General features: G+C 45.1%; 2 protein-coding genes across 3 annotated transcripts; one reads left to right on the forward strand and one right to left on the reverse strand.

The window, feature by feature from the left end:
* Positions 1–1,983: 1,983 nt before the first annotated feature.
* SAPCD2 (suppressor APC domain containing 2) lies at positions 1,984–11,697 on the reverse strand. The gene is made up of 6 exons (XM_067471938.1): positions 11,270–11,697; positions 8,326–8,453; positions 6,777–6,923; positions 6,082–6,186; positions 4,529–4,651; positions 1,984–2,284 (listed from the first exon to the last, which is right to left on the reverse strand). Exons 1-6 carry the CDS (start codon positions 11,625–11,627, stop codon positions 2,153–2,155), a joined length of 993 nt encoding a protein of 330 aa, XP_067328039.1. The 5' UTR covers positions 11,628–11,697; the 3' UTR covers positions 1,984–2,152.
* UAP1L1 (UDP-N-acetylglucosamine pyrophosphorylase 1 like 1) lies at positions 11,685–26,168 on the forward strand. Of its 2 annotated transcripts, none has more exons than XM_067471937.1 (9): positions 11,685–11,747; positions 17,021–17,225; positions 17,474–17,649; positions 17,877–18,049; positions 19,064–19,257; positions 20,682–20,822; positions 20,998–21,183; positions 23,518–23,584; positions 25,591–26,168. In XM_067471937.1, the coding sequence occupies exons 2-9, from the start codon at positions 17,110–17,112 to the stop codon at positions 25,678–25,680; spliced, it is 1,143 nt and encodes a 380-aa protein (XP_067328038.1). In that variant the 5' UTR covers positions 11,685–11,747; positions 17,021–17,109; the 3' UTR covers positions 25,681–26,168. The 2 variants fall into 2 exon arrangements, with proteins under 2 accessions (XP_067328038.1, XP_060613212.2); XM_060757229.2 differs by lacking the exon at positions 11,685–11,747 and adding an exon at positions 13,586–13,816.
* Positions 26,169–26,765: the final 597 nt, after the last annotated feature.

Below are 26,765 nucleotides of genomic sequence, written 5' to 3' on the forward strand. Positions count from 1 at the left end.
CCATCGCTTCAATGTTGGTGGTCTTTGTTTCTTCCAGCACGCTGACATTTGTCCGCCTGTCTTCCCAAGAGATTTGCAGGATTTTCCGGAGGCAGCACTGATGGAATCGTTCCAGGAGTTGCATGTGACGTCTGTAGACAGTCCATGTCTCACAGGCATATGGCAGGGTTGGGAGGACAATAGCTCTATAAACAAGCACCTTGATATCCCTATGGATGTCCCGGTCCTCAAACACTGTGCTTCATTCGGAAAAATGCTGCACTCGCAGAGCTCAGGCAGTGTTGTATTTCGGTGTCAATGTTGACTTTGGTGGAGAGGTGGCTGCCAAGGTAGCAGAAATGATCAACAGTTTCTAATGTTACACCATTAAGCTGTATCACTGGCATTGGAGAGGGGTTGGCTGGTGCTTGCTGGAACAGCACCTTGGTTTTTTTGATGTTCAATGACAGGCTGAGCTTCTCGTATACTTCTGCGAAGGTGTTTAGAGTGGCTTGTAGGTCTTCTTCTGAATGCGCACAGACGACATTGTCATCAGCATACTGGAGTTCTATAACAGATGTTGTCATAACCTTGGTTTTGGCTTTCAGTCTGCTGAGGTTCAATAGCTTGCCATCTGTCCGATAGATGATTTCCACTCCGGTGGGAAGCTTCCCATCAACAAGGTGAAGTATCATAGCGATGAAGATGGAGAATAAGGTTGGGGCGATAACACATCATCCCTGTTTGACACCTGATTCCTCTTTAAATGGGTCACTTTGGGAGCCACTGCTGTCCAAAACTGTTGCCATCATGTCATCATGGAAGAGCCGCAGGACGTTCACAAATTTGTTAGGGCACCCGATTTTTTGGAGGATGGTCCACAGAGAGCGCTGCAATTCACTGTGTCAAATGCCTTTGTAAAGTCAATGAAAGACATGTACAAAGGTTGATTTCGTTCCCTTCATTTTCCTTGGAGCTGTCGTGCAGTGAAGATCATGTCCACGGTTCCTCTGGAAGAGCGGAAGCCGTTCTGGGATTCTGGGAGGGTGTCTTCTGAGAGGGGCAGAAGGCGGTTTGCAAGGATTCTTGCGAGGATTTTCCCAGAGGAGGTTAGAAGGGAGATACCTCGATAGTTTCCACAGTCTGTTCTTTCCCCTTTTTTGAAGAGGGTGATGATGGTGGCATCCTTGAAATCTGCTGGGATTTTCTCGGTCACCCACACTTTTTCTATGAGCTGGTGGAGTTGTTGTGTCAGCTCAGGTCCTCCCTCTTTAAAGATTTCAGCAGGGATCCCATCCGGTCCGCTGGCTTTGTTATTTTTTTGTTGGTTGATGGCATTGCTGACTTCTTCCAAATTAGGCTGTGCTTCAAGCTCATCCCTGGTTTGTTGTTGCGGGATTTGTGAGAGAACCTACATTATAACTGTATTCTCAATGCGCTTCTGATACGATAAATAAATAATTTGTTGTGATGTGTCTTTACCTCCCTCACAGAAACTGCATGACAGGGTATTATTGGCAAGATTCACTCAGGTTTGCCATTGCTGTAGCATTATTATTATCTGCTATTAATTTTTATTAATAGAAAAGAAAAAATAATAATACAAGGGTGATAAAGTGAGATATTTTAAAAAAAGACTTACTAATCTGCTTTCTAACTAGTATAAAAATAAGATGTACACATACCAACACAAAAAATAAAACACACCAACAGACTCAACATATATACCAAAACAAGAATAGAAAAGGGAAAAAATAGAATAGATGGAGTGATTTGAGGTTGTCGTGAACGCCAACTGATGAAAGGAATGCTGGGGAAAAAAACTCAGAGGTAGTCTTTTAAGAGGAAAATGGAGTATACAAAGCAGAGATTTCCATCCGGTGAGTCTGGTTCACTGTTTCCAGACTTCGGAAATGTCGCCCAATCATTAGTTCATTTTCTCAAAGATGCCCATCGTCCTGGGATTGGGGCCTTTGAAAAGGGCTGCAAAAACCCCAGGGAGTACCAAGGTGCCAGGATCTGCAGAATCCAAGCGGTATTGCATTTGCAGAATCCAAGCTGTATAAACATTTGCAAAATGCAAGTCGTATCATATTTGCAAAATCAAAGATTCATGATAAGGCAAGTCGTGCGATGTTTGCCAAACCCAATGATTCTATATAAAAAGCAGGCACTAGATGAAGGTGGAATCCAGCAAGTTGGTCTCCCTGCTGCTGCTTTGGGCACGGGCTTCGAAGAGCTGCTTGATCAGGGCCGACTTCTCCTGCTCCAGCTGCGTGATCCGGTCACTTTTATCTGTTACCTCCTGCAAAGGAAAGGTCAATAATAACAATGTAATTGTTTTCATAGAATCATAGAATCATAGAATCAAAGAGTTGGAAGAGACCTCAAGGGCCATCCAGTCCAACCTCCTGCCAAGAAGCAGGAATATTGCATTCAAATCACCCCTGACAAATGGCCATCCAGCCTCTGCTTAAAAGCTTCCAAAGAAGGAGCCTCCACCACACTCCAGGGCAGAGAGTTCCACGGCTGAACGGCTCTCACAGTCAGGAAGTTCTTCCTAATGTTCAGATGGAATCTCCTCTCTTGTAGTTTGAAGCCATTGTTCCGCGTCCTAGTCTCCAAGGAAGCAGAAAACAAGCTTGCTCCCTCCTCCCTGTGGCTTCCTCTCACATATTTATACATGGCTATCATATCTCCTCTCAGCCTTCTCTTCTTCAGGCTAAACATGCCCAGTTCCCTAAGCCGCTCCTCATAGGGCTTGTTCTCCAGACCCTTGATCATTTTAGTCGCCCTCCTCTGGACACATTCCAGCTTGTCAATATCTCTCTTGAATTGTGGTGCCCAGAATTGGACACAATATTCCAGATGTGGTCTAACCAAAGCAGAATAGAGGGGTAGCATTACTTCCTTAGATCTAGACACTATGCTCCTATTGATGCAGGCCAAAATCACATTGGCTTTTTTTGCCGCCACATCACATTGTTGGCTCATGTTTAACTTGTTGTCCACGAGGACTCCAAGATCTTTTTCACACGTACTTCTCTCGAGCCAGGCATTGTCCCCCATTCTGTATCTTTGCATTTCATTTTTTCTGCCAAAGTGGAGTATCTTGCATTTGTCACTGTTGAACTTCATTTTGTTAGTTTTGGCCCATCATCTCTCTAATCTGTCAAGATCGTTTTGAATTCTGCTCCTGTCCTCTGGACTATTGGCTATCCCTCCCAATTTGGTGTCGTCTGCAAATTGGGAGGGATAGCCAATAGTCCAGAGGACAGGAGTTTTAAAATGTTTTTAATGCTTAATATTTATTTATATCTTTTCTCTGGATGTTATTATGATTTGTGCGATTTTTGTCTTGCATATTGTGTTAAATTGTGCTTTGATTTGTATTATGTTATGTTGCGACCCACTATGGGCCCCATTAGGGGGAAAAGCAGGATATAAATAAAGATTTATTATTATTATTATTATTATTATTATTATTATTATTATATAAATATAATATATTCTAATATAACATACATAATACAATAATATAATTATACTATAACACACACACATATATAAATATAATATATTCTATTGTAACATATATAATATAATATATTGTCATTTGGGAGTTGTAGTTGCTGGGATTTATAGTTCACCTACAATCAAAGAGCATTCTGAACTCCACCAATGATGGAACTGAACCAAACTTGGCACACAGTTCTCCCATGACCAACAGAAAATACTGGAAGGGTTTGGTGGGCAGTGTCCTTTGGTTTTGGAGTTGTAGTTCCCCTACATCCAGAGATCACTGTGGACTCAAACAATGATGGATCTGGACCAAACTCTACACGAATGCTCAATATGCCCAAATGTGAACACTGGGAAAGTTTGGGGAAAATAGAATCTTGACATTCGGGAGATGTAGTTGCTGGGATTTATAGTTCACCTACAATCACAGAGCATTAAGAATCTCACCAACGATAGAATTGGGCCAAACCTCCCACACAGAACTCCCATATGGGCCACAGCAACGGGTGGCAGGGGACGGCTAGTATTATTATTATATTATAATAATATGATGTATGATTTTGGGACAATGTGCTTTGTTTTTAATAGCTTATTTAAATGTATTTAAATGCAAAATGTATCTTATATGTTTTGTATGTTTTAACGTGGTATTGAATTATTGGCAATTTGGAAGCTGCTCTGAGTCCCCTTTGGGGTTGAGCCAGAGCGGGGTAAAAATACAGTAAAAAAAAGAAATATTTTGGCCAGGTTCGAGCCCCCTTTGCTCCTGAATGTGGCAGAGTATGGGACTCTTAGGGCATTCCCTTCTTCCTCCCTTTGCCTGGCCGACCTCACAGGGCGGTTGTTCAAAAAAAGGATGGAACTGAGGAGGCCTTGAAGCTCACTTCTTTTCTTCATGCTACACATCCACAGCTCCTCTGAGGGATTCATACTTTCTAGATGCCTTTCACACGACTGTTTTCAAGCCAGGCATACCCATCCTCTCTACCTGTGCGCTTCATTTTTTCTGCCTGCGTTGGTCACCCACCTTGGTGAGGAGCCAGTTCTGCTCCTTCAACATATTGATGGTCTGCTGCGGTCCAGCCAGGGGCGGGGAGGCCGTGGCCAAGCAAGCTGGCCCATTGGTGGCCATGGATGCCGTGCTCGGTGGCTGCAAAGAAAGAGTTTTTTATTCTCGCACCACGGACCTCCTCGCTGTGAGCACTCAAAGAAACCAATAATAATAATAATAATAATAATAATAATAACAAAGTGGGTATAATATAAAGGTAATAAAAACAATCATTGTTGTAGCTGTATGCCTTCTGCTCATTTTTGACTTATAGAGGATGATTGATCCGCTCCGGGTTTTAGTTCAAACTTGATCCAAGGCCCTGACTAGATTTTGTTGGGTGGAGCGGTATAGTTGTACTCTAGCCATGAGAACACCTTTTCACCCAACACCACACCGAAGAGCCAGCATTGTCCGTGTTGTTGTTGTTCATTCGTTCAGTCGTCTCCGACTCTTCGTGACCTCATGGACCAGCCCACGCCAGAGCTCCCTGTCGGCCATCACCACCCCCAGCTCCTTCAAGGTCAGTCCAGTCACTTCAAGGATGTCATCCATCCATCTTGCCCTTGGTTGGCCCCTCTTCCTTTTGCCTTCCACTTTCCCCAGCATAATTGTCTTCTCATTGTCCGTAGACGCCTCCAAAGTCATGTGGTTGGCTTGACTGCATGGAGTGTCGTTACCATCCCCTATTGATCTACTCACATTTGTATGTTTTCGAACTGCTAGGTTGGTAGAAGCTGGGGTTATCAGTGGGAGCTCACCCCGCTCCTCAGATTTGAACCACCAACCTTTTTGCCAGCAAGCTCAGCAGTTTACCCACTGTGCCACTGCGGAAAGCATGTCCAAAAGGGGGAAAAGGGCATTTCCCAAAAAAGCAGTAGAAAAGGTGCTATAAATAGCAGTAGTCCATATATACAAAGTTCAGTAGTCCAAAATAGTAAGGTACATGGAATCCAAGAAGTCAAGATCATAGGCATAAATCCATAAGCATGAAAACATGAACTTCTCCAAGGCAAAACTCATACAGGAACATAGGCAAACACAGGAGACTTGAAGCATGAGCTTGATCGCTAAAATGGGAACTTGAATCTATGGCAACGTTATCCGCTCTGGAGATACCAAGTAAACATTACTTAATTTAAACTCAGACCTAACCAAGACAACATGAAGTCATGCATTTGACACCTGAATCTCAGGGGCTTCTCAGAGTTTTTCTGAACACCTAATTAATCTATCCTTCACTCCCTCTGTGCTGAGACCTAATCTGATATCATAGGAAAACTCCTGCTGAGAAACAGACTTTTTCCCGATTGCTAAGGAACGAACATTGGAATCCCAAACATCCTCTGTCTGAACTGCAACTGCCGGCCCATCTCTCTGTTCTAAAGCCTGCAATTCACTCTGATCACACATAGACTTCTCAGTAGGGAACCCATCATCCCCCTTGTCCTCTGAAAAATCTTGCTGCTGGGCCCCCACAGGTATCGCACCTGGTATTGCTGCCCATCCGGATGCAGATGAGGACTCACCTTTGCCGAGAGGGCAAGCAATTCCCCGAAACAACGGTTCAGCTCCTGCAGTTTGGGGAGGAGGCATTGCAGCGAACCTGGACCCCCTTTGCTATTGGAAAACTCCTGGTGGAGGCAAAAAAAGCAATCACACAAAGGCATGTATGTGCATGGCATATAGTATGAGTTAGGCCAATTCTCAAGCAATCAGAAACCACATTTATCCAGCACCTATCAATCCCCATGGTTGCCAGTCAACAAAGAGTCATAGAATTATAGACTCCTAGAGTTGGAAGGGACCCTCAGAGGCCATCCAGTCCAACCCCCTTCTTTCTGCCAGGCAGGAAAAGCACAAAGTCCCCCTCCAAAAGATGGCCACCCAGACTCAGAATAAAAGACTCCAAGGAAGGAACTCTGATGCAGTGAGTTCCACTATTGAACAATTCTTCTTACAGGTTGTATGGCCATGTTCTAGAGGCATTTCTCCTGACGTTTCGCCTGCATCTATGGCAGGCATCCTCAGAGGATGCCTGCCATAGATGCAGGCGAAACGTCAGGAGAAATGCCTCTAGAACATGGCCATACAGCCCGAAAAAACCCACAAGAACTGAGTGATTCCGGCCATGAAAGCCTTCGACAATTCTTCTTACAGTTAGGAAGTTCTTCCTAATGCTCAGATAGAATCTACTGCATCTATATATTGATCTACACTTTACCTTGTGGGCTTGGCTTTGCGCCAGTTGCTTCTGCTGCTCTTGGAGGAGGTGGATCTGCTGGCGGTACCAGTCGCGAACTCGTTCCACCATCTCCAGCCCCTGGAGCAAAAAGTCCTTCTCCTTCTCCATCTCCTTCATTTGCTTCAGCTGCCAAAGAGCCATGATATATAATTATATATATATACACACACACACACACACACACAACATTTATATGCTGCCTTTCTCACCCCGAAGGGGACTTAGAGCGGCTTATAAGATATATATACAAACAATATATAATATTTTTAGCACAGTACAATATCAATATTATATATTACTATATAGTACTATATTACTATATAGTACTATAATGTACTATACCATTATATTGTAATATTATTAGTAATATTACATATCATATAAATATATAATTATAATATTACTATTAGTATTATATTGTATTATATTATAATATTATAAATATTATATGTATATACAATATATTATATTATATTATTATCATAGCACAGGAGACCAGATGGAACTGTCTATGATAATATAATATTATAAATATTATATGTATATACAATATATTATATTATCATAGCACAGGAGACAAGATGGAACTATGATAATAATATAATATAATATATTGTATATACATATAATATTTATAATATTATAATGTAATACAATATAATACTTATACTAATTGTATTATGATATATTATAAGTATATATTTTATATGACATGTAATATTACAAATATATATATATGTGTGTGTATATATATATATGTATGTGTATATATATGTGTGTATATACATACATATACATATACACACACACACACACATGTATATATACACACACACACACACACACATATATATTAGTAATATTACATATGCATCTATCTATGAATCTATCTGTTTTCCAGAATGGCTCCCACAGCCAGAGAGCACTGTGAACCCCACCAATGATAGAGGGGAGATTGACCCAGGATTAGAGTTGTAGTTCACCTGCAACCAGAGCACTGGTACAGGATGATGGGAGCTGAAATACAACTGAATAGAGAGCACTCTGACTCCCACCAATGATGGAACTGGACCAAATTTGGCACACAGTCCCATCATGACTGTATTGGTAGGGACAGAGGGGAATTGAACCTGGACGATGGGAGTTGTAGTCCACCCACATCTGAACCCCATCGATGCTGGATCTGGACCAAACTTGGCACACTTGGCTAACATGACAAACTTTAACTACTGGTGGGTTTGGGAGAGGGTTGACTCAGAATGATGGGAGTTGTGGTTCAACCACCATCAAAGAGCTCTGTGAACCGTAATGACAGGAGAGAATGCTTCTGGAACATGGCCAACATGGAAAACTCACATCAATTCAAAGCTACAAAAAAGGGAATCAATAATGCAGGGGGAGGACCAGTTTCTAGGTAGGACTCATGAATGTAAAACTGGAGACTGGACTTCTCCAAGCTACAATACTTGGTCAGACCACTTTGGGCGGGCTTTCACTTTGGATCGAGACCCAAAGTATCTCATGTTACCATGCCGTAGTCCACGCCACTGGTGATGGTGTGCCTCCGGAGCTCTCCGCGGCTTCTTCCTGGCCGCCGGGCTTCCACTGGTCTCTCCTTCGAGCCACTCTCATCTGGTAAAGGCTTGGCATCTGCGCCTGGAGGAAGAAGAGGAGGAAAACCGTCAGACTAGGCAGCTTCCAACTGCGGCCGCCCAGCCATTCAGGCCTCCAACTTCCAGAATCCCTGATCATTGAACAAGCTGGCTAGGACTTCTGGGAGATGGAGGGCTGCAGTTTGAAGTTTGAAGACGCCTGCATTAAACCACGTGGGGACCCGGACCCAGTTCTCCATCAAAACACAGAGTGGCAAGAGTGCCTTAGAAATGGAGATGAGCATCAACCCCCCAGAGTCAGACATGACTGGACTTAATGTCAGGGGAAAACCTTTACCTTTACCTTATATTAATAAATATTAATAATATCGTTATTTGTTTATTTGTTCAGTTGCTTCTGACTCTTCATGACATCCTGGACCAGCCCAGGCCAGAGCTCCCTGTCGGCTGTGACCACCCGCAGTTCCTTCAAAGTCAAGCCAGACCCTTCAAGGATGCCATCCATCCATCCATCTTGCCCTTGGCCAGCCCCTCTTCCTTCTTCCATCATGCCATTGCATTAATAATAGATTGATAAGTAAATAATAAATAATTGGAATTAATAAATTAATTATTAATATATTTGTGCAGTGGCATGATGACTAATAGATAATTACCAATAATGTAATACTATTAAATAATAAATAAGAAAAATTTGCAATTAATGAATGAATGTATTGTCGAAGGTTTTCATGGCAGGAATCACTGGGTTGTTGTAAGTTTTTTCGGGCTATATGGCCATGTTCTAGAGGCACTCTCTCCTGATGTTTCGCCTACATTTATGGCAAGCTTCCTCAGAGGTAGTGAGGTCTGTTGGAACTAGGAAAAGGGTTTATATATCTGTGGAGGGACAAAGAACCCTTGTCTGTTGGAGCTAGGTGTGAATGTTTCCACTGACCACCTTGATTAGCATTTGATGGCTTGGTAGTAACTGGGGCAATCTTTTGTTGAGAGGTGATTAGATGTCCTTGTTTGTTTCCTCTCTGTTGTTTTGCTGTTGTAATTTTAGAGTTTTTTAAATACTGGTAGCCAGATTTTGTTCATTTTCATGGTTTCCTCCTTTCTGTTGAAATTGTCCACATGCTTGTGGACTTCAATGGCTTCTCTGTGTAGTCTGACATGGTGGTAATCGATTTACTTATCAATATATCAATAATATATTGATAATAAATAATTGGAATCAGTAAATTAATTATTAATATATTGATGCAATGGCATGATTTTTTTTTTATTTGTCGTGTCAGAACAACCAGTCTAACAGAACAAAGCAAACAAACAGAAAAATACACAACTTTGAGTTTGGTAGCTGGTTAAATGTCCTTTGACCAGTATCTGGCCACTTGGAGTGCTTCTGGTGTTGCTGCAAGAAGGTCCTCCATTGTGCATGTGGCAGGGCTCAGGTTGCATTGCAGCAGGTGGTCAGTGGTTTGCTCTTCTCCACACTCGCATGTCGAGGATTCTACTTTGTATCCCCATTTCTGAAGGTTGGCTCTGCATCTCGTGGTACCAGAGCGCAGTCTGTTCAATGCCTTCCAAGTCGCCCAGTCTTCTGTGTGCCCAGGAGGGAGTCTCTCATTTGGTATCAGCCATTGGTTGAGGTGCTGGGTTTGAGCCTGCCACTTTTGGACTCTCGCTTGCTGAGGTGTTCCAGTGAGTGTCTCTGTAGATCTTAGAAAACTATGTCTAGATTTAAGTCGTTGGCGTGCTGGCAGATACCCAAACAGGAGATGAGCTGGAGATGTCTCTGCCTTGGTCCTTTCACTATTGGCTGCTACTTCCCGGCGGATGCCTGGTGGTGCAATACCAGCTAAGCAGTGTAATTTCTCCAGTGGTGTGGGGCGCAGACACCCCGTGATAATGCAGCATGTCTCATTAAGAGCCACATCCACTGTTTTAGTATGGTGAGATGTGTTCCACACCGGGCATGTGTACTCAGCAGCAGAGTAGCATAGTGCAAGGGCAGATGTCTTCACTGTATCTGGTTGTGATCCCCAGGTTGTGCCAGTCAGCTTTCGTATGATATTGTTTCTGGCACCCACTTTTTGCTTGATGTTCAGGCAGTGCTTCTTGTAGGTCAGAGCACGGTCCAGAGTGACTCCCAGGTATTTGGGTGCGCTGCAATGCTCCAGTGGGATTCCTTCCCAGGTGATCTTCAGAGCTCGGGATGCTTCTCTGTTCTTGAGATGAAAGGCACATGTCTGTGTTTTAGATGGGTTGGGGATCAGCTGGTTTTCCCTGTAGTAGGCAGTAAGAGCACCTAGAGCTTCGGAGAGCTTCTGTTCTACCATCTCAAAGCTCCCTGCTTGAGCGGTAATGGCACGATCATCAGCATAGATGAAGCTCTCTGTCCCTTCTGGCAGTGGCTGGTCATTTGTGGTCAATGGCATGATGACCAATAGATAGATAATTACCAATAATGTATTAATAAATTAATATTAATACGATGTTGATCAATCAGTAATAAAAATTTGCAATGAATGAATGAATGAATGATTAATAATATACAGGGTTAGTCAAAATGCATAGGCCAATAAGCCATTCAATTGAATGGCTTATTGGCCTATGCATTTTGACTAACCCTGTATATGAATGCAATGACATGATGGTGACCAATCCCCTCATCCATGCAAGATAGCCTAGGGCAGGCATCCTCAAACTGTGGCCCTCCAGCTGTTTGGGCCTCCAACTCCCAGAAGCCCTAACAAGCTTGTTCAATTGCCAGGAATTCTGGGAGTTGAAGGCCCAAAGAGCTGGAGAGCCGCAGTTTGAGGATGCCTGCCCTAGGGGAATAAGATAGGCCAGACAGGCGGGGGCTCTCACGTGGGAGGGAGGCGCGGAGGCCGAGGAGGAGGCGCTCGAAGGTGAGGGTCCCGTCGGGGGAGGCGGCGCCGCGCAGCCCCTCCCGCACCCCGTCGCCAGGCAACAGCCAGCGGGACTCGATCTCGTGCAGGTGGACGAAGCCCCGCCCACGCTCGTCCAGCAGGTCGAAGAGGGTGCGCAGGCTGCGCAGGAAGGCCGGCGGGAGGGGGGACGACGACGACGACGCCGCGCGCTCCGGAGCCATCAATGGACGCGGCCTCCTTCCAACGCTCGACCTGCCGAGCTCTTGAATGGCGCGCCCTCGGCTCTCAATGGGCCGCCTCTCTGACGTCACAGCCGAGCCGCCCCAACGTTCCATGCTCCTGAATGGACCGCCAACGTTCTACTCTCACGGTCACGGAACCCCGCCCCTCCGCGTTGATTGGACAAAGCAGAAGCAGCCCCTGACTTCCCATTGGCTGAGGCGCGTCGCGAGCAGGTTTGATTCTGGGGGCCCTCCCACACAAACTATAAAGTCAGAAAATCCCACGTTGGATTGTTGTAGGATTTTTCGGGCTATATGGCCATGTTCTAGACGCATTCACTCCTGACGTTTCGCCTGCATCTATGGCAAGCATCCTCAGAGGTAGTGAGGTCTGTTGAAAATAGGAAAAAGGTTTATATATCTGTGGAATGGCTGGGGTGGGACAAAGGACTCTTGTCTGCTGGAGCTAGGTGTGAACACCTCTCAACAGGGGATTTTCCCAGGCTCAGCCAGGCCTTCAAATGCTAATGAAGGTGATCAGTTGAAACATTCACACCTAGCTCCAGCAGGGAAGAGCTCCTTGCCCCACCCCAGCCATTCCACAGATATATAAACCCTTTGTCCTAATTCCAACAGACCTCACTACCTCTGAGGATGCTTGCCATAGATGCAGGCGAAACGTCAGGAGAAATGCCTCTAGAACATGGCCCTATAGCCCAAAAAAACCCACAAGAACCTAGGTGTGAATGTTTCAACTATATTGTATTGTCGAAGGCTTTCATGGCTGGAATCACTCAGTTCTTGTGGGTTTTTTCGGGCTATATGGCCATGTTCTAGAGGCATTTCTCCTGACGTTTCGCCTGCATCTATGGCAAGCATCCTCAGAGGGTGAGGTCTGCTGGAGCTGGGAAAAGAGGGGTTTATATATCTGTGGAATGACCAGGGTGAGACAAAAGGCTTTATTTATTTATCTATCTATCGTGTCATCAGCAATCATACCATTGCATTACATTTCTAACAGAACAAAACAAACAAACAGATAAAAAACCACAAATTTTGCAAACTTGGTAGTTGATTAAATGTCCTTTGACCAGTAGCTGGCCACTTGGAGTGCCTCTGGTGTTGCCACAAGAAGGTCCTCCATTGTGCAATGTTTCAACTGACCACCTTGATTCGCATTTGATGGCCTGGCAGTGCCTGGGGCAATCTTTTGTTGAGAGGTAATTAGATGTCCTTGTTTGTTTCCTCTCTGTTCTTGTGCTGTTGTAATTTTAGAGTTTTTTTTAAATACTGGTAGCCAGATTTTGTTCATTTCCATGATTTCCTCCTTTCTGCTGAAATTGTCCACATGCTTGTGGATTTCAATGGCTTCTCTGTGTAGTCTGACATGGTGGTTGTGAGAGCGGTCCAGCATTACTGTGTTCTCAAATAATATGCCGTGTCCAGGTTGGTTCATCAGGTGCTCTGCTATGGCTGACTTCTCTGGTTGAAGTAGTTTGCAAACTATCTACAGACCCACCAACAGAGGGGGTCGTAGGTAATTTTCAGAGAGGAAACAATCAGGGACATCTAGTCACCTCTCAACAAAAGATTGCCCCAGGCACTAACAAGTCACACCAAACAACTGTTAGTCCATCAAATGCCAATCAAGGTGGTCAGTTGAAACATTCACACCTAGCTCCAGCAGACAAGAGTCCTTTGTCCCACCCTGGTCATTCCACAGATATATAAACCCATTTTCCTAGTTCCAACAGACCTCACTACCTCTGAGGATGCTTGCCATAGATGCAGGCGAAACGTCAGGAGAGAATGCCTCTAGACCATGGCCATATAGTCTGAAAAAACCTACAACAACCCAGTGATTCCGGCCATGAAAGCCTTCGACAATACAAATCCCACATTATCTGCTTCGAACTGGAATATATGGCAGTGTGTGGACAAAATTTCCTTAGACCACTTTTTGACAACATAAATAATGTCCACTTTGGATGGCACACTTGCTGGAATCTCCATAACCACGCCCCCTCTGCAATAGCCCCGCCCCTAGATTAAGCCCCGCCCCTGTTCGCCAAGCCACGCCCCCTTCCTGCTTGGTTAAATGGCTTGGCTGTCCAACTTCCCAAAGGAAGCGGCGATGGACGAGGCGGGGCTGCGGGAGCACGGCCGGAGGGCAGTCCAGGCCTACCGGGAAGAGCAGAGCCGGGCGGGGCTTCCCCGGGGCCCCATGCAGCCCGTCCCGCCCGCCTTCTTCGGCAGCGCCGCCAGGAGCCCCCCGGAAGAAAGGGCGCGCTGGGAGGAGGAAGGTAGGTGGGATCCGGGTGGACCTCTGCCGGGAGGGATCGCGCCGTGTCCCCTGAGGGGGCGGGCTAGGTTGGATGGCCCTTGGGGCCCCTCCCAACTCTAGAAGTCTAGCAACAACAGTAATAACAAGAGTGTACAATAATATATTCCGAATATATAATAATAATAATAATAATAATAATAATATAATTATAATATAATAATTATAATAATATAATAATAATAATATAATTCCTTCTTGGCAGAAGGGGGTTGGACTGGATGGCCCTTACAGTCCTTTCCAACACTAGGAGTCTAATAATAATAATATTATTAATAATCGTAATAATAATGTATAATAATATATTAATTCCTACTTGGAAAGGGGGCTGGACTAGATGGCCTTGGGGGTCCCTCCCAACTCGAGGCGCCCATTGGCTGAGTAATAATAATAGTAATAATAGTCTAGTAATCATAATAGTAATGTATCATAATATATTAATTCCTACTTGGAAAGGGGGCTGGACTAGATGGCCTTGGGGATCCCCTCCCAACTCGAAGCGCCCATTGGCTGAGTAGTAATAGTCTAGTAATAATAATAGTAATGTATAATAATATATTAATTCCTACTTGGAAAGGAGGCTGGACTAGATGGCCTTGGGGGTCCCTCCCAACTCAAGGTGCCCATTGGCTGAGTAATAATAGTATAATATAATAATAATAATAATAATAATAATATAATATATTAATTCCTACTTGGAAAGGAGGCTGGACTAGATGGCCTTGGGGGTCCCTCCCAACTCGAGGCGCCCATTGGCTGAGTAATAATAGTCTAATAATAATAATAGTAATGTATAATAATATATTAATTCCTGCTTGGCAAAGGGGGGTGGACTAGATGGCCCTTGGGGTTCCTCCCAACTCTAGGAGTCTATAATAATAATAATAATAATAATAGTAAGGCCACTTTACTGGGATCTGCATGCATTATTCGCCGATACATCACACACTCCTAGACACTTGGGAAGTGTCCGACGTGTGATCCAATTCAACAGCCGGCAGAGTGTCTGCTGTGGACTCATCTTGTGGTGTTTCAAATAATAATAATAATAATGATAATGATAATAATTCTATCTTACTGCTTGACAGAAGGGGGGCCTGGAGTCTCTTTCAACTCTAGGAGTCATAAGAGTAATAGTAATCATAATAATAATGTATAATAATATATTACTTCTACTTGGAAAGGGGGCTGGACTAGATGGCCCTTGGGGATCCCTCCCAACTCAATGAGTCTAGTAATAATAATAGCAATGTACAATAATATATTAATTCCTGCTTGGCAAAGGGGGGGGGGGTGGACTAGATAGTCCTTGGGGTTCCTCCCAACTCTAGGAGTCAATAATAATAATAATAATAATAATAATGGGTAATAATAGTAATTCTATCTTCCTGCTTGGGGTGACTTTCAACTTTAGGAGAATAATAATAATAATAATAATAATATTAATAATATATTTTTACTTGGAAAGGGTGCTGGACTAGATGGCCCTTAGGGTCCCTCCCAACTCGATGAGTCTAGTAATAATATTACTAATAATGATAGTAATTAATGTATAGTAATATAATAGAAATTTCTACAGGGCAAAAGGGTTGGACTAAATGGCCCTTGGGATCCCTCCCAACTTGATGAATCTAGTAATAATATTATTAATGATAATAGTAATTAATATATAATAATATAATAGCAGTTTCTACTGGGCAAAAGGGTTGGACTAGATGGCCCTGGGGATCCCTCCCAACTTGATGAGTCTAGTAATAATAATTATGTATAATTATATATTAATTCCTCCTTGGCAGAAGCGGGCTGGAATGCATGGCCTTTGGGGTCCCTCCCAACTAATGTGTATAATAATATGTTAATTCCTGCTTGGAATGGGGGTTGGACTAGATGGCCCCGGGATCTCTTCCAATTCTAATAATAGTAGTAGTAATAATAATAATAGGTAATAATAGTAATTTTATCTTACTGCTTGACAGAATGGGGCCCTTGGGGTCTCTTCCAACTCTATGAGTCTAATAATAATAATGTATAATTATATATTACTTCCTACTTGGAAAGAGGACTGGGTTAGATGGCCCTTGGGGTCCTCCCCAACTCGATGAGTCTAGTAGTAATAATAGCAATGTATAATAATATATTCCTGGTTGGAAAGTGGGTTGGACTGGATTCCTGCCAACTCTAGGAGTCTAGTAATAATAACAACAACAACAAAAATAATGGATAATATTAATACTAATAACAGTAATTCTATCTTCCTGCTTGGTAGAACCGGGTTGGACTGGATGGTCCTTAGGGTACCTTCCAACTCTAGGAGTCTAGTAATAATAATCATAATAAATGTATAAAAATTATACTGAATAGAAGGGGGCTGGACTGCATGGCATGTGGGGTCTCTACCAACTCTATGAGTCCAGTAATAATAATATTAATAATAATAAATTATTGGTAATAATTGTAATTCTATCTTACTGCTTGGCAGAAGGGAGCCCTTGGGGGTCTCTTCCAACTCAAAGTGTCTAATAATAATAATAATAATAATAATAATAATAATAACAATAACAATAATAATAATAATAATACCAACATATTATTATTGTTGTTTCAAATAATAATAATGATAAATGATAATGATGATGATAATAATAATAATAATAATAATAATAATAATAATACATGTATAATAATATAATAGCAATTCCTACTGGGTAGAAGTGGGTTGGATGGAAGGCCCTTTGGGTCTCTTCCAACTGTATTAATAATAATAATAATAATAATAATAATAATAATAATAATAAATGGATAATAATACTAATTCTATCTCTCTGCTTGAGGTTAGACTGGATGTCCCATAGGGTCTCTTCCAACAGTATGGATCTAATGCCAATAATAGAATAACAATATCATAGTAATTCTGTTTTCTTGCTTGGCAGAAGGGGGTGGACTGGATGGCCCTTGGAATCTCTTCCAACTCTAGGGTTCTATGTTGATATGACAGGCTGGGTGGCTATCTGTCAGGAGGGCTTGAGGGTGCACCTTCCTGCCTGGGAGAAATGGCATTGGGACTGGAAGGACTTTGGGGTCTCTTTGATTCCACGCCATCCAGGAGCCCAGACAAAGGCTGTAGTGCCTCTGAGTGTGTGAAGAGTGCCATCCTTTTCTTTTGAAGGTCTCCGCCGGATCTCCCAGAACCAGGTGGCGGCGCTCCTGCTGGCAGGAGGGCAAGGGACACGCCTGGGGGTGCCCTACCCTAAGGGCATGTACGACGTGGGGCTGCCCAGCCGCAAGACACTTTACCAGATCCAGGCTGAGCGTCTCCGGCGGGTGCAGCAACTGGCGGAAGAGCGCTTCGGAGGGCACTGCACCATCCCATGGTAGGTGCCATGGGGGTGGTGCACCAAAACAGGCTTCTCAATGGAGAGGAATGGCCAGGGGGGATTGTATTTTCTTACATAGCAGGCAAGGGTTGACTGATATGGTTCCTTTAACCAATTCCATGACACTTAAGAGGCAAAAGAAAGGTGCGCAGTGCACTTTCCTTGCAGGGATACAGTGTTCCCTCACTTATCACGGGTTCCGCAAAGTACTGTATCAGGAGCCATTGCTCACCTCTTCCTTGCAGGTACATCATGACCAGCGAGTTCACCTTGGGGCCGACAGAGGAGTTCTTCCAGCGCCATGACTATTTTGGCCTGCAAAAGCCGGACGTGGTGATGTTCGAGCAACGGATGCTGCCGGCTGTGGACTTCGAAGGCAAGGTCATCTTGGAGGCTGAAGGAAAAGTGGCCATGGCCCCAGGTATGCTCCCCGTTTCCCATCCATTGAGACCACTGGGTCTTCGCCAGGCCAGCGGCTAAAGGGGAAAAGTAAAGGGCCTGAGGCTGTTAGGAATGGTGGGAGTTGAAATCCAAAACACCTGGAGGGAGAGACAAAGTTTGCCCGTGTCTGCGTTCCTCTGCAAGTGGGGCGCCCCCCTTTCCCCCCGCTGTTGGGCGTTCCTTCAGGCCTTGCTCTCTGTGCCCCAGATGGCAACGGGGGCCTCTACCGCGCTCTGGTGGACCACAAGATCCTGGAGGACATGGAGCGGCGCGGCGTCCAGTACGTCCACGTCTACTGCGTGGACAACATCCTGATCAAAATGGCCGACCCCGTCTTCATCGGGTTTGGCATCTGCAAAGGGGCTGATTGCGGAGCAAAGGTGACGTCCTGCGAGGAAACGGCTGGGGTTCCCATTCCCTTCTATGTCGGTGGGATGGTTCGTGGTTTTGGTCCAAACTAAGAGGCAGCGTGCAATCTGATTTTGAGTCTTAGCCTACATCCTTTAGAATCCTAGCGGAAATTCCAAGGGTCATCCAGTCCAACCCCCTTCTGAAAGGCAGTAAGGCACAATCCAAACCCTCCCAGCAGATGGTCATCCAGTCTGTCTCCTCCCAGAGAAGGAAGGAGACTCCACTGGACTCCCAGGCAGTGTAGTCCAGCTTTGCCCTTCAAGTCGTAGATTGAGAATGGATCCACAAATTATCCAGCCCAACCCTCTTCTGCCACAATCCAAGCCCTCCCGGCAGATGGTCATCCAGTTTCTGCTTAAGACTTTGAGAAGGAAGGCGTCTCCACTAAATTCCCAGATTCCCAGAGAGCTTTGCTCTACAGAATGGATCCACAAAAATCATCCAGTCCAACCCCCCTCTGCCATCCAGGAAGGCACAATCCAAGCCCTCCCAGCAGATGGCCATTCAATTTCTGCTTAAGATCTTCAGAGAAGGAAGGAGACTCCACTGGATTCCAAGGTAGTGTAGTCCAGCTTTGCCCTACAGAATGGATCCACAAAGGTCATCCAGTCCAACCCCCTTCTGCCATCCAGGAAGGCACAATCCAAGCCCTCCCAGCAGATGGCCATTCAATTTCTGCTTAAGATCTTCAGAGAAGGAGACTCCACTGGATTCCCAGGTAGTGTAGTCCAGCTTTGCCCTACAGAATGGATCCACAAAGGTCATCCAGTCCAACCCCCTTCTGCCATCCAGGAAGGCACAATCCAAGCCCTCCTGACAGATGGCTATCCAAGCCCTGCTTTAAAACCTCCACAGAAGAGAATAGGAGTAGGACTTCTACACTTTTTAGCTGCTGTATCGCACTGTTGGATAGTGTTCAGCTTGTGGTCTTCTTTCACCTTCTTCAAGGTCCATCCACTTCCTAATTGTTGTGATTTGTGCAGGTGGTGGAAAAAACTTGCCCCGAGGAGCCAGTGGGAGTGGTGTGTTGCGTGGAGGGGGCCTACCAGGTTGTGGAGTACAGCGAGCTGCCCCTCGAATTGGCCCAGAGTCGGAACCCGGACGGCCGCTTGACCTATAGCGCTGGGAATATCTGCAACCATTTCTTCACCCGGGACTTCCTCCGGGATGTGGCCGAGTATGTCCACCGTTCTCCTCCTTTTTTGCATTTCAGCGCCACCAGCGTCACGGTTTTAATTTCCAGGTTCAAATGTGGGATGCAGTTTCCGATCTTCTGTGCAAATCTGCCTTGGCTGATGTTTGCACACTATTCTTCTCAGTCCAGAAAAGGGTATGAGAGGAGACAATGAGAGCCATGTTTAAATATTTGAAAGGAGATCCTATGGAAGGAACTGTCCCCTCAGGAGATAGAGTGGAATATAAGTAAAGTGTATTGTTGTTGTTGTTGGGTTGCTGTGACTTTTCCGGGCTGTCTGGCCATGTTCCAGAAGCATTCTCTCCTGACATTTCACCCATATCTATGGAAGGCATCCTCAGAGATTGTGAGGTCTGTTGGAAGTGAGGCAGTGGAATTTTTATATATGTGTGGAACAATGTCCAGGGAGCAAGAACTCTTGTCTGCTTAAGACACTGAAGTTACACAGGAGATTCACACAGTAGCTTTTTACACACAGCAGCCTTCACACTGGAGTTTCACACACAATGGCATTCAACCTGGGGCTTCTCCCCAAAGCTTTTCAAGCCAGGCCTTCTCATACTGAGGCCTACCTCACACTGAGGCCTTTCTCCCACTGAGGCCTTCTCATACTGAGGGCTCTCTCAGGCTGAGGCTTCTCATATACTGAGGTGAACTAACACCGAGGATTTCTAATACTGAGGCCTACCTCATACTGAGGTCTACCTCACACTGGGGGCTCTCTCAGGCTGCTGCTTCTCATACACTGAGGCGAAGTGGGATTTATATAACTGTGGAATGATGTCCAGGATGGGAAAAAGAACTCTTGTCACCTCCCAACAAAGGATTCCCCTAGGCAGGAAGCAGACAGCCTTTGAAGCTGCAAGGTTATTCAGTGCTAATCAAGGTGGCCAATTGCAACACACTTGCCTCCAACAGACAAGAGTTCTTTCTCCCACCTTGGACATCATTTCACGGACATATAAACCTCACTTGTCTAAATTCCAACAAACCTCACAACCTCTCAGGATGCCTGCCATAGAAGTGGGTGAAATGTCAGGAGATAATGCTTCTGGAACATGGTCATACAGCCCAGAAAGCTCACAGCAACCCAACGATTCTGGCCTTCGACAAGACGTTGTTGTTTTCTGCTGGACTCCATGGAGCCATGGGTTCAAATAACAGGAAAGGAGATTCCAGTTGAACTTGAGGAATTGTTTTCTAACTGTAAGAGCTGTTCAGCAGTGGAACTCTCTGCCTCAGAGTCGAATTGAGTCTTCTTTTCTGGAAGCTATTAAGCAGAGGCTGGATGGCCATCTGTTGGAGGAGGTTTGGTGGTGTTTTTCCTGCCTGACACAGAAGGGGTGGTCTGGATGGCCTTTGAGGATCCCTTCCGAGTCTGTGATTCTATTATTCCCTCCTGTTAGGAAATACGAGCCTCAGCTGAAGCCGCATGTGGCCATTAAGAAGGTCCCTTTCATCAACGGAGAAGGGAATTTGATAAAGCCGCTCAAACCCAACGGGATAAAGCTGGAGAAGTTTGTCTTTGATGTGTTCCAGTTTTCAAAGTTAGTACCAGAAGTGTGTCTTTGCCCATCTTTCCTATGTATTTCTGCATCCTTTGGGGAAAGAGAGGGGAACCTGTAGCCTCCCATGCGATATTCCAATCTGACACCCATCATTCCCCAATTTTTTTTGCATCCGATCAGTTTTTTCAGCTTAGTCTTTCTCTCCTTTCCATAGGAACTTTGTGGCCTTTGAGGTCCTACGGGAGGAGGAGTTTTCCCCTCTCAAGAACGCAGATACGGCCGAGAAGGACACCCCCGTTACGGCCCGGCAGGCGCTACTCTCCCAGCATTACCGCTGGGCCCTCAAGGCAGGGGCCATGTTTGTCGATGGCAACGGGGAAAGGATACCTGAGAGACACAGGTGGGTTTGTGGGTCTGAATGACATTTCTATATGTGGGTCGTTGTTTAGCCCTTGCTTCTGTCGGGGTTGCTTTGAATGCAATTTTCCTGCTTCTTGGCAGGGGGTTGGACTGGATGGCCCACGAGGTCTTTTCCAACTCTATGATTCTGCCTACCTAGCAGTTCAAAAACAATACAGTGTTCCCTCGCTTATTGCGAGTGTTCTGTTCCAGAAACACCCACAATAAGTGAAAGTCAATGTAGGGATGCCTGGCTGCTGCTGACAACTTAGGGAGGAGAGCACCTGCCCGGCCAAGGCCTTCTTAATAATAATAATAATAATAATAATAATAATTTATTTATTTATACCCCACCACCATCTCCCCAAGGGACTTGGTGCGGCTTACATGAGGCCAAGCCCAACAACACATCAATAAAAACAACAAGCAATAAGCAAAATAAACAATACAATTAATATAACTCACATATAGGCAATAACACACAAGGATCCTTGGGAAGTCGGACTTGGCCACGGTGGTCCACGCTCTGGTCACATCCCGGATTGATTACTGCAACGCGCTCTACGTGGGGTTGCCCTTGAAGACGGCCCGGAAGCTTCAGATGGTCCAGCGCTCGGCAGCCAGGTTGCTAACAGGAGCGGCACTCAGGGAGCACACCACTCCTCTGCTGAGCCAACTCCACTGGCTGCCAATCCGCTACCGGGCTCAATTCAAGGTGCTGGCCTTGGCCTATAAAGCCCTAAACGGTTCTGGCCCCGCTTACCTCTCCGAACGCATTTCCGCCTACGAACCGACTAGAATATTAAGATCGTCTGGGGAGGCCCTGCTCTCGATCCCGCCTGCGTCACAGGTGCGCTTGGCGGGGACGAGAGACAGGGCCTTCTCAGTGGTGGCCCCTCGGCTATGGAATGCCTTACCAGCAGACATCAGACAGGCACCTTCGTTGCTGGCATTTCGGAGAATAGTCAAGACCTGGCTTTACGAACAAGCGTTCGGCTAGGCAATGCAACTAACTAAGGAAGACGGTAACTGAATATAGGAACGGCACAATGACTATGAGAATGGATCTGACCTTAACGGAGGCGCTATATATGTTGTTGTTGATTTGTCTGTCTGATGTTAATTGTTGTGGAGCGACGTTGTCGTCCCGGTTGTTGTATTGCTGTGTTTTAATTGCACTGTAAACCGCATTGAGTCGCCTGTCAAAGGCTGAAATATGCGGTATAAAAGTGAAGCAAATAAATAAATAAATAAATAAATTTACCCCACCAAAGGTGGCCCTCGCCTTCCCGACCCTGTCACCTCCGCCTACAGTGAAGGAGCAAGGCCCAGCTGCCCTCCAGCTCTGCCAGGGTTGTCCCTTCCCTTTCCGGGACAGAGCTCTGTCCCGCTCGCCCCAGATTCGGGCCTCTCCTCCTCCTTCACCGCCTCCTTATGGATGATTTGATGTTGTGGGAGGTTTCTCTCATGTCCCCACATGAGGAGCTGGAGCTGATAGAGGGAGCTCATCCGCCTCTCCCTGTATTTGAAGCTGTGACCTGTCGGTCTTCAGTCCTGCCGGCACAGGGGTTTAACCCACTGCGCCACTGGGGGCTCTATTATTATTATTATTATTATTATTATTATTATTATATAGGAGAAGTTCGGGCTTAGCTATCTGCCTGGAGACATCTTGTCTCTCTCCATGCTCACTGCTCACAGGAGAGGCACAAAATGGAGACTTGGGGGCTTGCTATGCAGTTGGAATAGAATAGGTGTGTTCCTGAGAAGTATCAGTCTAACAAACAGGAGACAAAGAGAAAGAAGGTAGACCAACAGACACAGATGGAGGAAGGCCTTTCCCTGCCAACGAATTCACCTGTCTATCTATTTCTTTGATAAGGACTATAAACTTGGCCAGGATGTGGTTGAGGTCCAATGGTTGGTCTCTTCCAAATTACAGGGCCATTGTATCCAAATGCAATCACCAAGTTCTAAAGCTTGATCTGGAAAATCGTGTTTTAAACAATATCTCAAAAGAAAACAATGAACATACCTTGGGGATATAAAAACACTGCAGCCCCCAATATTTATTATTTATTTTATTTACAGCATTTATATACCGCTTTTCTCACCCCAAGGGGGACTCAAAGCGGTTTACACATAGATCATTCCAGGATTCCAGGATTCATTTCAGCTCAAATAGTGATTAGGAGGGAAGCACTCTGTACATGCTCTGGTGCAGCCTCTGCACAGAGGATGGGTGCTGAGAGGGACTAAATTTAGTTACAGCATTTATATACCCCTTTTCTCACCCTGAGGGGGACTCAAAGCATCTTTCTTTCTTTTTTTCCAGTTTCACAGAGGATGAAGGACCGCCGGCAATTTGTGAGATTTCGCCTCTGGTCTCTTACTTTGGAGAGGTGAGTCCTGACCCATTCTACTATTCAAAACAGGCCAGATACCAGCTATTTCCCAATTTCTCATTTCATGTGACCCTCCTCCAGAGGCTGGACTACAACTCCCATGTTCCTCATCCTTAGACATCATGGAATTGTGATACAGCAACATCTGGAAGTTTAGCAAAGACAGAGTTTTAATTTAGATACAAGGCTTGTGGATGTGATGCCTGACTTTAAAACACCCTTTTCCCAACCAAGTGTTTGTTGGGTTGCAATTCCCATTATCGTCAAATAATCAAAAGAGATGGGAGTTGTCATTCAGAGAGATTAGTCAAAACTAACAAAAGGAATGTCAACAAGGAGAAATGTAAGATGCGAGACTTGGACAGAAACAATGAAATACAGAGATACTGGACAGGTGACTCCTGGCTAGACAACAATCCATGTGAGAAAGATTTTGGAGTCTCTGGACAACAAGTCGAACATGAGCCAAGAGTGTGAGCAGTAGCTAAAAAAACCAATGGGATTTTGAGCTGCATCCAAAGGAGTTTAGTGGCCAGATCAAGGGAAGTCATGGTACCTCTCTATTTGGCTTTGGTTAGACCACTTTACCTGGAACACTGTGTACAATTCTGGACACCACCATTCAAAAGAGATACTGACTCTAAGCTAGAAGGTGAAAAAAGGTTGACTAAAAGGATCATAAATCCCTATGACGAGCATCCTAAAGAGCTGAGTCTCTTTAGCCTCAGATGAGAAGGCTGAAAGAAGACCATGAAAGCCACATCTAAATATGTGAAAAGATACCATAAGAATTAGAAGGCTTGTTTTCTGCTGCCTAGAAACTAGGACTCAGTGGAGCCAAAGCTTCAAATTACAGGAAAAGAGACATTAGGAAGAACTTCCTGACTGTAAGAGCCGGTTCAGCAGTGGCACTCTCTGCCTCAGAGTCCAATGGAAGCTCCTTCTTTGGAGGCTTTTAAACAGAGGCTGGATGGCCATCTGCCCCGGGTGCTTTGATTGTGCATTTTCTGCATGACGGGGTCAGACTAAATGGCCCATGGGGTCTCTTCTAACTATTATTATTATCATCATCATCATCATCATCATCTTGGGGACCCAACAATGCCTGGGTTATTTGAGAAAGGCATTGCTTGTCTGTGCTCCAACTTTAGTTGAGATCCAATGTCAGATGGGTTCAGTGGCTGCGGGTGAACTGCAACTCCTATATGCAAGTCCCTTGGTCCATCCTCCTCCACACCTGGATGCATAGTGGGTCATGGGGACTCTGTGTGCCAAGTTTGGTCTTGATCAGTGATTATTGCGGCTCTCAGTGGTTTCAGGAAGTGAGTGAAAGTACTGCAAGTCCCATCATCCATGGTCTGTCCTCCCACAAACCACACCAGGATGTAGAGTGTGTCTTGGAGGCTCTGTGTTCCAAGTTTTGTTGTGATTTGTCACTGGTGGGGGTTGCAGTGGTCTCAGGAAGTGAGTGAAGGTATTGTAAGTCCCATTGTCCATGGTCCATCCTTTACCAAACTGCACCAGGATGTAGAGTGGGTCACGGGGGGGGGGGGGGGGGCGCTCTGTGTGCCAAGTGTGGCCTTGATCATTCATTGGTGTGGGTTGCAGCTGTCTCTTGAAGTGAGTGAAGGTACTGCAAATCCCAACATCAATTGTCCATCGTTCCCCAAACTGCACCAGAATGTAGAGTGGGTCATGGGGGCTCTGCGTGCCAAGTTTGGTATAGATCAGTCATTGGTTGGGGGCCGCAGTGGTCTGTGGGTGCCAAAGTGTTTGAAAGTGCTGCAAATCCCATCATCCATAATCCATCCTTCCCCAAACCACACCAGGACAGGGAGTTGGACTAGATGGCCCATAGGGTCTCTTCCAGCTGTGTTATTCTATGATTCTGTGATGTGGCCTTCAGTGGAAACGTATTTGACAAACTTCATCTAGATAGAGCTTTTTCCACTAACTGGTCATGACTCAAGCTAAATGGAAATGATTTGTCTTGTTTTCCACAGGGCCTGGAAAAATGCTTGAAATCCAAAGAGCTCCGGTCACCTTTCCTCCTGGATGAAACCAAAGCAGATGCGCTGCTAAAAGAAGCTTGAATGAAGGATTTACAGGGAGAACCCTTAATTTTGGAAAATGCTGCCTAGTTTATCTAAATCAATTTTTTAAAGAGGGAAATAATCAAGAAGGGTGCTTGGATGATGAACGCAAGGGAGTTGATTTGTGTTTACAGCAGGCCTGGGCCAACTTTGGCCCTCCAGGTATTTTGGATTTCAACTCCCACGATTCCTTACACAATTCCTAACACCTGGAATGCCGAAGTTGGCCCAGGCCTGCAATGCAAAGCCAAAGTCCTAAACCAGCTGAAATCATACCACTTTTGGTAAACCTTTGGCTCAGGTTTCGAAATTGGAATCATCATTTTTAATCATCCCTTTCTATCTTTTTTTCCCCTCTTCCCTTCAAAGTGCCTTTATACACACACACACACACATATATACATACAGTATATAGGCTCCGGACATGTGAAGTTTCTACGATGTCTTTACAATTGCAACACATTAAAGTGCTTTGTAAATACTGGCAAGCTTTTTCCTAATATAGGTTTGGTTTAGATCTCATCTTCCTCCCTGCATGGAATCCCAAAGGACGGTAGTTTTGGAACGATATAAGCCCCAGTTATTACTTAGGCGATCCCTCGTTGTCCGAGTAGGATAATCCTCCAGGGTGGGTCCGTAGGTGACTGTGGAGCCCTATTCTTGATCTGTATCTTCTCCCACAGTGAGGGCATCGGTTTCCAGGTGGAAGGCGGTTCTGGTCGGGGTTGGCCTGACGCGCCTTCCTCTTGGCACGTTTCTCTCTTTCACCTTCCATTCGTGCCTCTTCAAATTCTACAGCACTGCTGGTCCCAGCTGACCTCCAGCTGGAGCGCTCAAGGGCCAGAACTTTCCAGTTCTCAGTGTCTATGCCAGAGATTTTAAGGTTGGCTTTGAGCCCATCTTTAAATCTCTTTTCCTGCCCACCAATATTCTGTTTTCCATTCTTGAGTTCGGAGTAGAGCCACTGCTTTGGGAGACAATGGGCGGGCATCCAGACAACGTGGCCGGTCCAACAGAGTTGATGGCGGAGGACCATCACTTCAATGCTGGCGGTCTTTGCTTCTTCCAGCATGCTGACATTTGTC

Source organism: Anolis sagrei, chromosome 11, assembly GCF_037176765.1.
Source record: "Anolis sagrei isolate rAnoSag1 chromosome 11, rAnoSag1.mat, whole genome shotgun sequence".
Classification (NCBI taxonomy): Eukaryota; Metazoa; Chordata; class Lepidosauria; order Squamata; family Dactyloidae; genus Anolis; species Anolis sagrei.

Excerpts from the sequence above, each read along its gene's own strand:
- SAPCD2 (XM_067471938.1), bottom strand. The coding sequence starts at position 11,627 with ATGGAACGTTGGGGCGGCTCGGCTGTGACGTCAGAGAGGCGGCCCATT. Across the intron at positions 8,454-11,269 it reads CCTCCGCGCCTCCCTCCCAC|GCGCAGATGCCAAGCCTTTA; the intron begins GTGAGAGCCCCC and ends TTCTTCCTCCAG. Across the intron at positions 6,924-8,325 it reads GTGGCGTGGACTACGGCATG|CTGAAGCAAATGAAGGAGAT; the intron begins GTAACATGAGAT and ends GCTCTTTGGCAG.
- UAP1L1 (XM_060757229.2), top strand. The coding sequence starts at position 13,612 with ATGGCTTGGCTGTCCAACTTCCCAAAGGAAGCGGCGATGGACGAGGCG. Across the intron at positions 18,050-19,063 it reads GGGCTGATTGCGGAGCAAAG|GTGGTGGAAAAAACTTGCCC; the intron begins GTGACGTCCTGC and ends TGATTTGTGCAG. Across the intron at positions 21,184-23,517 it reads AGGATACCTGAGAGACACAG|TTTCACAGAGGATGAAGGAC; the intron begins GTGGGTTTGTGG and ends CTTTTTTTCCAG.